At 38.9% G+C, this 13,028-nt stretch overlaps 1 protein-coding gene across 1 annotated transcript in view; it reads left to right on the forward strand.

The window, feature by feature from the left end:
- The window catches only part of syne2b (spectrin repeat containing, nuclear envelope 2b), a 296,242-nt gene that overhangs the window by 178,600 nt on the left and 104,614 nt on the right, over nucleotides 1–13,028 (forward strand). The window contains exons 80-84 of the mRNA XM_072916123.1: nucleotides 1,987–2,092; nucleotides 3,839–4,021; nucleotides 6,461–6,517; nucleotides 6,586–6,795; nucleotides 11,612–11,785. Of these exons, the coding sequence (XP_072772224.1) occupies nucleotides 1,987–2,092; nucleotides 3,839–4,021; nucleotides 6,461–6,517; nucleotides 6,586–6,795; nucleotides 11,612–11,785 (730 nt within the window). The remainder of the gene's footprint in view (nucleotides 1–1,986; nucleotides 2,093–3,838; nucleotides 4,022–6,460; nucleotides 6,518–6,585; nucleotides 6,796–11,611; nucleotides 11,786–13,028) is intronic.

Genomic DNA, 13,028 nt, shown 5'->3' on the forward strand with positions numbered 1-13,028 from the left:
AAGGCAACACATGATGTAAGTGTCTATATTAGCCTACGTTTATAAATGACTTTAAAAGTCTTATATAAGTGTTATAATGAAGACAGCACATGATGTAAGTGTCTATATTAGCTATATTAGCCTACTATCAAAATGACTTTAAAAGTCTTATAAGTGTTATAATGAAGACAACACATGATGTAAATGTCTATATGAGCTATATTAGTCTACTATCAAAATGACTTTAAAAGTCTTATATAAGTGTCATAATGAAGGCAACACATGATGTAAGTGTCTATATTAGCTATATTACCCTTCCTATAAAATGACTTTAAAAGTCTTATATAAGTGTTATAATGAAGGCAACACATGATGTAAGTGTCTATATTAGCCTACTTTTATAAATGACTTTAAAAGTCTTATATAAGTGTCATAATGAAGGCAACACATGATGTAAGTGTCTATATAAGCTATATTACCCTTCCTATAAAATGACTTTAAAAGTCTTGTATAAGTGTTATAATGAAGGCAACACATGATGTAAGTGTCTATATTAGCCTACTTTTATAAATGACTTTAAAAGTCTTATATAAGTGTTATAATGAAGACAACACATGATGTAAGTGTCTATAATAGCTGTATTAGCCTACTATCAAAATGACTTTAAAAGTCTTATATACGTGTTATAATGAAGGCAACACATGATGTAAGTGTCTATATTAGCTATATTAGCCTACTATCAAAATTACTTTAAAAGTCTTATATAAGTGTTATAATGAAGACAACACATGATGTAAGTGTCTATATTACCTATATTAGTCTACTATCAAAATTACTTTAAAAGTCTTATAAGTGTTATAATGAAGGCAACACATGATGTAAGTGTCTATATTAGCTATATTAGTCTACTATCAAAATTACTTTAAAAGTCTTATATAAGTGTTATAATGAAGGCAACACATGATGTAAGTGTCTATATTAGCCTACTATCAAAATGACTTTAAAAGTCTTATATAAGTGTTATAATGAAGGCAACACATGATGTAAGTGTCTATATTAGCCTACTATCAAAATGACTTTAAAAGTCTTATAAAAGTGTTATAATGAAGGCAACACATGATGTAAGTGTCTATATTAGCTGTATTAGCCTACTCTCAAAATTCTTTAAAAGTCTTATATAAGTGTTATAATGAAGACAACACATGATGTAAGTGTCTATATTAGCTATATTAGCCTACTATCAAAATGACTTTAAATGTATTATATAAGTGTTATAATGAAGACAACACATGATGTAAGTGTCTATATTAGCCTACTATCAAAATGACTTTTAAAGTCTTATATAAGTTTTTTTAATGAAAGCAACACATGATGTAAGTGTCTATATTAGCCTACTATCAAAATGACTTTAAATTTCTTATATAAGTCTTATATAGAAGGCAACACATTATGTAAGTGTCTATATTAGCTATATTAGCCTACTATTCAAAATTACTTCATAAGTCTTATTGAAGTGTTATAATGGAGGCAACACATGATGCAAGTGTCTATATTAGCTATATTAGCCTACTATCAAAATGACCTTCGGGGAACATATTGTAAGTAACACAGACTTAATTTAGAGTTATTTGGTTAGGGTTAGGGCCATGCCGGATAAGGCATTAATAAGTACTTAATAATGACTAATTAAGAGCCAATATGTTACTAATTTGCATGTTAATAAGCAACTAATTAATGGTGAATATGTTCCCCACACTGAAGTGTTACCATAACAATAATAGAGACAGGTCACATGGTGCTATGTTAACAACAGAAGAAGCCACGCCCACTTAAATAAATAATAATAATTAAAATCAAGACTTTCAATACTACAAATTATTTTTTTATTGTTGGAAGGCCAGGGAAGAAGTTCCGCAGGTAGTTTTTGTCAAAGAAGAAAGATAAGTGTAAAAGGAAGTGTGAAGGTCTGAGGTGTGTTTGTTAAACACCCCCCCCCCCCCCCCGCAGGAGGTGTCCCGCCGAGGACGAGGACCACGGCGCCGCTGAGACGTGGGACGGCCTTCACGGTCGCCTGCTGGCTGTGGAGGAGAGCTGGCTGCTTCCTGCCTCCGAGGTAGGACCCCCACGGGCTCCATTCTCACTCCTCGCCGCCAGACAAATTGGTCTCCCCCGCCACGCGTGATTATCACCTCCTCGGAGTCTCCTCGTGTTAAGGGAGCTCCTGCGGGGCCTGATGAGACTGGCGTGTTCCTCTCAGCTCCTTTTCTTTCCCTTTTTTTTGTTGTTGGTCTGTTGGGCGCGTGAAGGTGACAAACTCATCTGCCAGGAGTCGGGACGGAGCAGCGGGACGCCTTAAAGAGCTTCACGCTCACGTCGGACGCCTCCGAGATCTGGGACGGTCGGCCGAGGTGAGCTGATGTTAGCCGGGATAGGACAGCCCTCCTGGAGTGGTCAATAACGGCACTGTGGCTTTAACTCAATATCAATCAATCAATCAATCAATCAATCAATCAATCAAAGTTTATTTATGTAGCCCTAAATCACAAGTGTCTATGAGAAACCTTGGAGAGGACCGCAGATGTAGGTGACCCCCCCCTAGTGTGAGAGTCCAGTCCATAGTGGATCTAACATAATAGTGAGAGTCCAGTCCATAGTGGATCTAACATAATAGTGAGAGTACAGTCCATAGTGGATCTAACATAATAGTGAGAGTACAGTCCATAGTGGATCTAACATAATAGTGAGAGTCCAGTCCATAGTGGATCTAGCATATTAGTGTGTGAGTCCAGTCCATAGTGGATGTAACATAATAGTGAGAGTCTAGTCCATAGTGGATCTAACATAATAGTGAGAGTCCTGGCCATAGTGGATCTAACATAATAGTGTGTGAGTCCAGTCCATAGTGGATCTAACATAATATTGTGAGAGTCCAGTCCATAGTGGATCTAACATAATATTGTGAGAGTCCAGTCCATAGTGGATCTAACATAATAGTGTGAGAGTCCAGTCCATAGTGGATCTAACATAATAGTGTGAGTCCAGTCCATAGTGGATCTAACATAATAGTGAGAGTACAGTCCATAGTGGATCTAACATAATAGTGAGAGTCCAGTCCATAGTGGATCTAACATAATAGTGAGAGTCCAGTCCATAGTGGATCTAACATAGTGTGAGAGTCCAGTCCATAGTGGATCGAGCATAATAGTGTGAGAGTCCAGTCCATAGTGGATCTAACATAAAAGTGAGAGTCTAATCCATAGTGGATTTAGCATAATATTGTGAGAGTCCAGTCCATAGTGGATCTAACATAATAGTGTGAGAGTCCAGTCCATAATGGATTTAACATAATAGTGAGAGTCCAGTCCATAGTGGATCTAACATAATAGTGTGAGAGTCTAGTCCATAGTGGATCTAACATAATAGTGAGAGTCCAGTCCATAGTGGAACTAACATAATAGTGTGAGAGTCCAGTCCATAGTGGATCTAACATAATAGTGAGAGTTTAATCCATAGTGGATTTAGCATAATATTGTGAGAGTCCAGTCCATAGTGGATCTAACATAATAACTTTGAACGCAGATTTCTTGCCTGGACATATGGTACAATACAACTCAATAATTGCTCATCCATCAATGAACCCGCAGACGACATCGACTGTGGACACCCCCCTTGAGGAGGACGTGCTTCACGTACTGCACGAGCTCTGCCACTTCCTGTCCTCCATCAACCATACGCCGCACTCGCTGGAGGAACTTGTGCACGAAGACCACCAGAGACCAGTCCACCTGCAGGTGGGGCAAACCAAGACAATTCGGAAGCGGAGTTTTGTCGTTCTTTTCGACGCCGTTTTCTCTTCCAGACTCTGGCCGCGGACCTGTCCGCCCTTCAGAGCGAGTTGGCGACGGTGATGCGCGTCCTGGGGTCCACGGGTGTCCGGCAGTGCGTGGACGTCCTCTGCAGGATCCTCCCGGCGGTGCGGGCGGCGCTGATCAGCCGAGAAGCGGAACTTGAAAAGCTGCGAGAGCAAACGTCTACGCAACAGGTGCGGCTTTCGTTTGATAATGATCTATTTAAGGGGTGTCCAAACTACGGACTGTCAGGTTCAAACACTGATGACTTTTATTAAACAAGACAAGAAGCAAGGAATTAATCAGAGCCAAAATTAAATTTGGCTCAATTGAGGAGATGCGTCTGGGGTACAGCCTAACCACGCTCTGACGAAAGATTGTACGCTTCCTCTTTTATTTGGACTTTCCCTGATTACATGGCAACAGCTGTTTCTAAGGGACGTGGGTCGTAAACAGCCATCGCCTTTGATTACAAACAGTTCAAAGAAAAGGTCGTAAAACAGTTCAAAGAACATGTCGCCTTGAGGGGAGTCAGGTCCTGCTTCCTCTTCGCATTGTAGATCTCGGGTCAAGACAATATCTTTCTGTTGATTACAATACATCAAAGAAACAGAACACCTTCCTGTTGCTTCCCATCCTACACAGTGGAGTTTTACAGGCGTTCTTCTTGGTAGGATCAAAGACAGCTTTTGTCTTCTCGCCGGGAACTCACTGAAACACAAAGTTTTCTGATAACTTAATTACAATTATTCTAACAGGACTAAATTTAAATACCTAGCAGTTAGATACAAAGGCGCAGATCCCGTGGGTGCTTCGGGGCCCGAAACCACACTAAACAACACTGCCATAAACATGTGCCATATAGTGAAACCACACTAAACAACACTGTCAAAAACATGTGCCATATAGTGAAACCACACTAAACAACAATGCCATAAACTTGTGCCATATAGTGAAACCACACTAAACAACAATGCCATAAACTTGTGCCATATAGTGAAACCACACTAAACAACACTGTCATAAACATGTGCCATATAGTGAAACCACACTAAACAACACTGTCAAAAACATGTGCCATATAGTGAAACCACACTAAACAACAATGCCATAAACATGTGCCATATAGTGAAACCACACTAAACAACACTGTCAAAAACATGTGCCATATAGTGAAACCACACTAAACAACAATCTCATTAACATGTGCCATATAGTGAAACCACACTAAACAACAATGCCATAAACTTGTGCCATATAGTGAAACCACACTAAACAACACTGTCATAAACATGTGCCATATAGTGAAACCACACTAAACAACACTGTCAAAAACATGTGCCATATAGTGAAACCACACTAAACAACAATGCCATAAACATGTGCCATATAGTGAAACCACACTAAACAACACTGTCAAAAACATGTGCCATATAGTGAAACCACACTAAACAACAATGCCATAAACTTGTGCCATATAGTGAAACCACACTAAACAACAATGCCATAAACATGTGCCATATAGTGAAAACCCACTAAACAACACTGTCAAAAACATGTGCCATATAGTGAAACCACACTAAACAACACTGTAATAAATATGTGCCATATAGTGAAACCACACTAAACAACACTGTCAAAAACATGTGCCATATAGTGAAACCACACTAAACAACAATGCCATAAACATGTGCCATATAGTGAAACCCCACTAAACAACACTGTCAAAAACATGTGCCATATAGTGAAACCACACTAAACAACAATGCCATAAACATGTGCTATATAGTGAAACCACACTAAACAACAATGCCATAAACTTGTGCCATATAGTGAAACCACACTAAACAACACTGTCATAAACATGTGCCATATAGTGAAACCACACTAAACAACACTGTCAAAAACATGTGCCATATAGTGAAACCACACTAAACAACAATGCCATAAACATGTGCCATATAGTGAAACCACACTAAACAACACTGTCAAAAACATGTGCCATATAGTGAAACCACACTAAACAACAATGCCATAAACTTGTGCCATATAGTGAAACCACACTAAACAACAATGCCATAAACTTGTGCCATATAGTGAAACCACACTAAACAACACTGTCATAAACATGTGCCATATAGTGAAACCACACTAAACAACACTGTCAAAAACATGTGCCATATAGTGAAACCACACTAAACAACAATGCCATAAACATGTGCCATATAGTGAAACCACACTAAACAACACTGTCAAAAACATGTGCCATATAGTGAAACCACACTAAACAACAATGCCATAAACTTGTGCCATATAGTGAAACCACACTAAACAACACTGCCATAAACTTGTGCCATATAGTGAAACCACACTATGTCACATAAACTCACATAAACAACTGAAAAATTATGCTCTCACACATACAACTGAAATGCTCGCACACATATAAGTGAAATCCTCTCATACACACTACTGAAACACTCATATAAACAACTGAAACACTCTCACATAAACAACTGAAAAATTATGCTCTCGCACGTATAAGTGAAATGCTCTCACACACACTACTGAAACACTCATATAATATAGTGAAGTTATTCCGTCCTTGACGAGAACGACTGATGTTGTTCCAGGTTGCGACCTCCATGGAGGACTGTGTGGACCCCGAGATGGAGGCGACCGCTTCGCAGGTGTGTTGCCGCCGCGAGGAGTTGACGTCACATGCCAGGTGATTGAGCCGCCGTGTTGGCCTGTGCAGGGGGAAGTCCGCGGCGGTCCGCGTGGCGCTGCGTCCGGCGTTTGCTCTTTCGGCGAGGAGCCGCTGAGGAGCGGCGAGGAGGTGCTGAAGCACTGCGAGCGGCTGGTGTGCAGCAGCAAGGATTTGCTCGCTCTGGCCTCTGAACACCTGGAGCAGAACCTGCGGCTCCAGACCAGGACTCGTTTACAGCAGCAGCTCTGCGGTCACACGGTCAGTGCGCCACGGTCACATGATCTGGGACATCGTGTGTAAAAGTGTTTGAGGGACTCAACGCAAAACTATGAGGGGCCGTTAGGGACATTTTTCAGAAATACCTTTTACTTACACTACTGAAACGCTCTCACATAAACAACTGAAAAATTATGCTCTCACACATACAAGTGAAATGCTCTCACACATATAAGTGAAATCCTCTCATACACACTACTGAAACACTCATATAAACAACTGAAACGCTCTCACATAAACAACTGAAAAATTATGCTATCGCACACATGAGTGGCTCTCACACACACTACTGAAATACTCATATAAACAACTGAAACACTCTCACGTAAACAACTGAAAAATGTATGCTCTCACTTATAAGTGAAATGCTCTCACACACTACTGAAACACTCATATAAACAACTGAAACGCTCTCACATAAACAACTGAAAAATTATGCTCTCACACACATAAGTGGCTCTCACAGACACTACTGAAACACTCATATGAACAACTGAAGCGCTCTCACATAAACAACTGAAAAATTATGCTCTCACACATACAAGTGAAATGCTCTCACACATATAAGTGAAATCCTCTCAACACACTACTGAAACACTCATATAAACAACTGAAACGCTCTCACATAAACAACTGAAAAATTATGCTCTCGCACGTATAAGTGAAATGCTCTCACACACTACTGAAACACTCATACAAACAACTGAAATGCTCTCACATAAACAACTGAAAAATTATGCTCTCGCACACATGAGTGGCTCTCACTCACACTACTGAAACACTCATATAAACAACTGAAATGCTCTCACATAAACAACTGAAAAATTATGCTCTCACACATACAAGTGAAATGCTCTCACACATATAAGTGAAATCCTCTCAACACACTACTGAAACACTCATATAAACAACTGAAACGCTCTCGCATAAACAACTGAAAAATTATGCTCTCGCACGTATAAGTGAAATGCTCACACACACTACTGAAACACTCATACAAACAACTGAAATGCTCTCACATAAACAACTGAAAAATTATGCTCTCGCACACATGAGTGGCTCTCACTCACACTACTGAAACACTCATATAAACAACTGAAATGCTCTCACATAAACAACTGAAAAATTATGCTCTCACACATAAGTGAAATGCTCTCACACACACTACTGAAACACTCATACAAACAACTGAAACGCTCTCACATGAACAACTGAAAAATTATGCTCTCACACATATAAGTGAAATGCTCTCACACACACTACTTTAACACTCATATAAACAACTGAAACGCTCTCACATGAACAACTGAAAAATTATGCTCTCACACATATAAGTGAAATGATCTCACACACACGACTGAAACACTCATATAAACAACTGAAACGCTCTCACATAAACAACTAAAAAATGTGTGCTCTCACACATATAAGTGAAATGCTCTCACACACACTACTGAAACACTCAGTTAAACAACTGAAACGCTCTCACATAAACAACTGAAAAATGATGCTCTCGCACACATAAGTGGCTCTCACACACACTACTGAAACACTCATATGAACAACTGAAACGCTCTCACATAAACAACTGAAACATTTATGCTCTCACACATATAAGTGAAATGCTCTCACACACTACTGAAACACTCATATAAACAACTGAAACGCTCTCACATAAACAACTGAAACATTTATGCTCTCACACACACTACTGAAACACTCATATAAACAACTGAAACGCTCTCACATAAACAACTGACAAATTTATGCTCTCACACATATAAGTGAAATGCTCTCACACACACTACTGAAACACTCATACAAACAACTGAAACGCTCTCACATAAACAACTGAAAAATTATGCTCTCACACATAAGTGAAATGCTCTCACACACACTACTGAAACACTCATATAAACAACTGAAACACTCTCACATTAACTACTGAAAAATAATGCTCTTACACATACAAGTGAAATGCTCTCACACACACTACTTTAACACTCATATAAACGACTGAAACGCTCTCACATAAACAACTGTAAAATTATGCTCTCACACATATAAGTGAAATGCTCTCACACACTACTGAAACACTCATATAAACAACTGAAACGCTCTCACATAAACAACTAAAAAATGTGTGCTCTCACACATATAAGTGAAATGCTCTCACACACACTACTGAAACACTCATATAAACAACTGAAACGCTCTCACATAAACAACTGAAAAATTATGCTCTCGCACACATAAGTGGCTCTCACACACACTACTGAAACACTCATATAAACAACTGAAACGCTCTCACATAAACAACTGAAACATTTATGCTCTCACACATATAAGTGAAATGCTCTCACACACACTACTGAAACACTCATATAAACAACTGAAACGCTCTCACATAAACAACTGACAAATTTATGCTCTCACACATATAAGTGAAATGCTCTGACACACACTACTGAAACACTCATATAAACAACTGAAACGCTCTAACATAAACAACTGAAAAATTATGCTCTCACACATAAGTGAAATGCTCTCACACACACTACTGAAACACTCATATAAACAACTGAAACACTCTCACATTAACTACTGAAAAATAATGCTCTTACACATACAAGTGAAATGCTCTCACACACACTACTTTATCACTCATATAAACAACTGAAATGCTCTCACATAAACAACTGTACAATTATGCTCTCACACATATAGGTGAAATGCTCTCATACACACAACTGAAACACTCATGAACAACTGAAACGCTATCACAAACTGAAAAATTATGCTCTCACACATATAAGTGAAATCCTCTCATACACACTACTGAAACACTCATATAAACAACTAAAACATTCTCACATAAACAACTGAAAAATTATGCTCTCACACATATAAGTGAAATGCTCTCACACAAACTACTGAAACACTCATACAAACAACTGAAATACTCTCACATAAACAACTGAAAAATTGTGCTCTCACACATATAAGTGAAATGCTCTCACACACTACTGAAACACTCTTATAAGCAACTGAAATGCTCTCACATAAACAACTGAAAAATTATGCTTTCACACATAAGTGAAATGCTCTCACACACTACTGAAACACTCACATAAACAACTGAAACGCTCGCACATAAACAACTGAAAAATTATGCTCTCACACACATAAGTGAAATGCTCTCACACACTACTGAAACACTTATACAAACAATTGAAACGCTCTCACATAAACAACTGAAAAATTGTGCTCTCGCACATATAAGTGAAATGCTCTCACACACACTACTGAAATACTCATATAAACAACTGAAACACTCTCACATAAACAACTGAAAAATGATGCTCTCACACATATAAGTGAAATGCTCTCACACGCACTACTGAAACACTCATATCAATAACTGAAACGCTCTCACATAAACAACTGAAAAATTATGCTCTCACACTTATAAGTGAAATGCTCTCACTCATATAAGTGAAATGCTCTCACTCATATAAGTGAAATGCTCTCACACATATAAGTGAAATGCTCTCACACATATAAGTGGAATGCTCTCACACATATAAGTGAAATGCTCTCACACACACTACTGAAACACTCATATAAACAACTGAAACACTCTCACATAAACAACTGAAAAAGTATGCTCTCACACATATAAGTGAAATGCTCTCACACGCACTACTGAAACACTCATATCAATAACTGAAACGCTCTCACATAAACAACTGAAAAATTATGCTCTCACACTTATAAGTGAAATGCTCTCACACATATAAGTGAAATGCTCTCACACATATAAGTGAAATGCTCTCACACACACTACTGAAACACTCATATAAACAACTGAAACACTCTCACATAAACAACTGAAAAATTATGCTCTCACACATATAAGTGAAATGCTCTTACACATTTAAGTGAAATGCTCTCACACATATAAGTGAAATGCTCTCATACACACTACTGAAACACTCCTATAAACAACTGAAACACTCTCACATAAACAACTGAAAAATTGTGCTCTCACACATACTGTATAAGTGAAATGCTCTTACACATATAAGTGAAATGCTCTCACACATATAAGTGAAATGCTCTCACACACACTACTGAAATTGCAGGAATTCCAAAATACCAATTCTCAAGTCCATAGTCTTGCAACACATTTCTCAACCGATTGAAAGTATTCCAATACCAACTCATTCATATCATCTAGTACAATTGTGTATCTGTATTTTTAAAATCCCCGTTTAGTCAAAAATTCCCAAATTTCCAGGAAATTCCCTTTCAAATGAATGGACATTTTTTGAAGTTTCTACAACTCCCAAATTTTTCACATTGCTTTGCCATTTTTTACCTGATATATAAGGGAATGCATGTATGTTTTGTTGTTTATTGTTTTGTGAATATATGTTTTTTTTATAGAAGTTTGAGCTTTATCTGGGGGTGACACCATCGGGCGTTGCTGATTCCCGTGTCTGAAAATCTGTGCGTAAGGGTCCGTACGCATAGGCAGCCTTTCCATAGTTAATTTTACCATAAATGCCAAAGTTACTTACGCACATTTCAACAAGAACCTTTTTAAATGAGGCCCCATGGGGAGGAGGACCCATGACGCTTGTTTCTGCTCTGTCTAATTTGGCACATTTCCACGCTTTTATTTTGATACGCTATTTTGAGCTGGCTACATGCCACAAGCTGACTTCTGAAGTACCATGTCTTCAGTGTTGAAAGGAGAAGATATTTGCAGAAATATTTTTTTTTTCCTCAACAGAGGTTCTTCAGGTTCCTGAGCCAACATTTACACAACCTGCAGTACCTGTGCCAGAGAGTTCCAGAGAGCGCCCTCCAGAGGTGGGAGGGTGTGATGCGGGACGTTCAGGACAAGGCCCTCCCGCTGCAGACGCAGGCATTGGAGAAAGGAGTTAGCATGGAACAACTCCTACAGGTTTTACACAACTTTGACCTCAGAGGAAGTTTATTAAAACATGCTGGGTCTCAATTGGCACACTTGTGTACTTACACTTAGGGACCGGACTACTAAGAGCCAAATAACAAACATTATAACAATTTTATAGTGCAAACTACAAGATGGTTTGTACAAACCCCGTTTCCATATGAGTTGGGAAATTGTGTTGGATGTAAATATAAACGGAATACAATGATTTGCAAATCCTTTTCAACCCATATTCAGTTGAATGCACTACAAAGACAACATATTTGATGTTCAAACTCATAAACTTTATTTTTTTTTTGCAAATAATAAAACAAAGTAGTTGGGAAAGGGCATGTTCACCACTGTGTTACATGGCCTTTCCTTTTAACAACACTCAGTAAACGTTTGGGAACTGAGGAGACACATTTTTGAAGCTTCTCAGGTGGAATTCTTTCCCATTCTTGCTTGATGTACAGCTTAAGTTGTTCAACAGTCCGGGGGGTCTCCGTTGTGGTATTTTAGGCTTCATAATGCGCCTCACATTTTCAATGGGAGAGAGGTCTGGACTACAGGCAGGCCAGTCTAGTACCCTCACTCTTTTTACTATGAAGCCACGTTGATGTAACACGTGGCTTGGCATTGTCTTGCTGAAATAAGCAGGGGCGTCCATGGTAACGTTGCTTGGATGGCAACATATGTTGCTCCAAAACCTGCATGTACATTTCAGCATTAATGGTGCCTTCACAGATGTGTAAGTTACCCATGTCTTGGGCACTAATACACCCACATACCATCACAGATGCTGGCTTTTCAACTTTGCGCCTATAACAATCCGGATGGTTCTTTTCCTCTTTGGTCCGGAGGACACGACGTCCACAGTTTCCAAAAACAATTTGAAATGTGGACTCATCAGACCACAGAACACTTTTCTACTTTTTATCAGTCCATCTTAGATGAGCTCAGACCCAGCGAAGCCGGCGGCGTTTCTGGGTGTTGTTGATAAACGGTTTTCGCCTCGCATAGGAGAGTTTTAACTTGCACTTACAGATTTAGCGACCAACTATAGTTACTGACAGTGGCTTTCTGAAGTGTTCCTGAGCCCATGTGGTGATATCCTTTACACACTGATGTCGCTTGTTGATGCAGTACAGCCTGAGGGATCGAAGGTCACGGGCTTAGCTGCTTACGTGCAGTGATTTCTCCAGATTCTCTGAACCCTTTGATGATATTACGGACCGTAGATGGTGAAATCCCT

This window comes from Nerophis lumbriciformis, linkage group LG26, assembly GCF_033978685.3.
Source record: "Nerophis lumbriciformis linkage group LG26, RoL_Nlum_v2.1, whole genome shotgun sequence".
Classification (NCBI taxonomy): Eukaryota; Metazoa; Chordata; class Actinopteri; order Syngnathiformes; family Syngnathidae; genus Nerophis; species Nerophis lumbriciformis.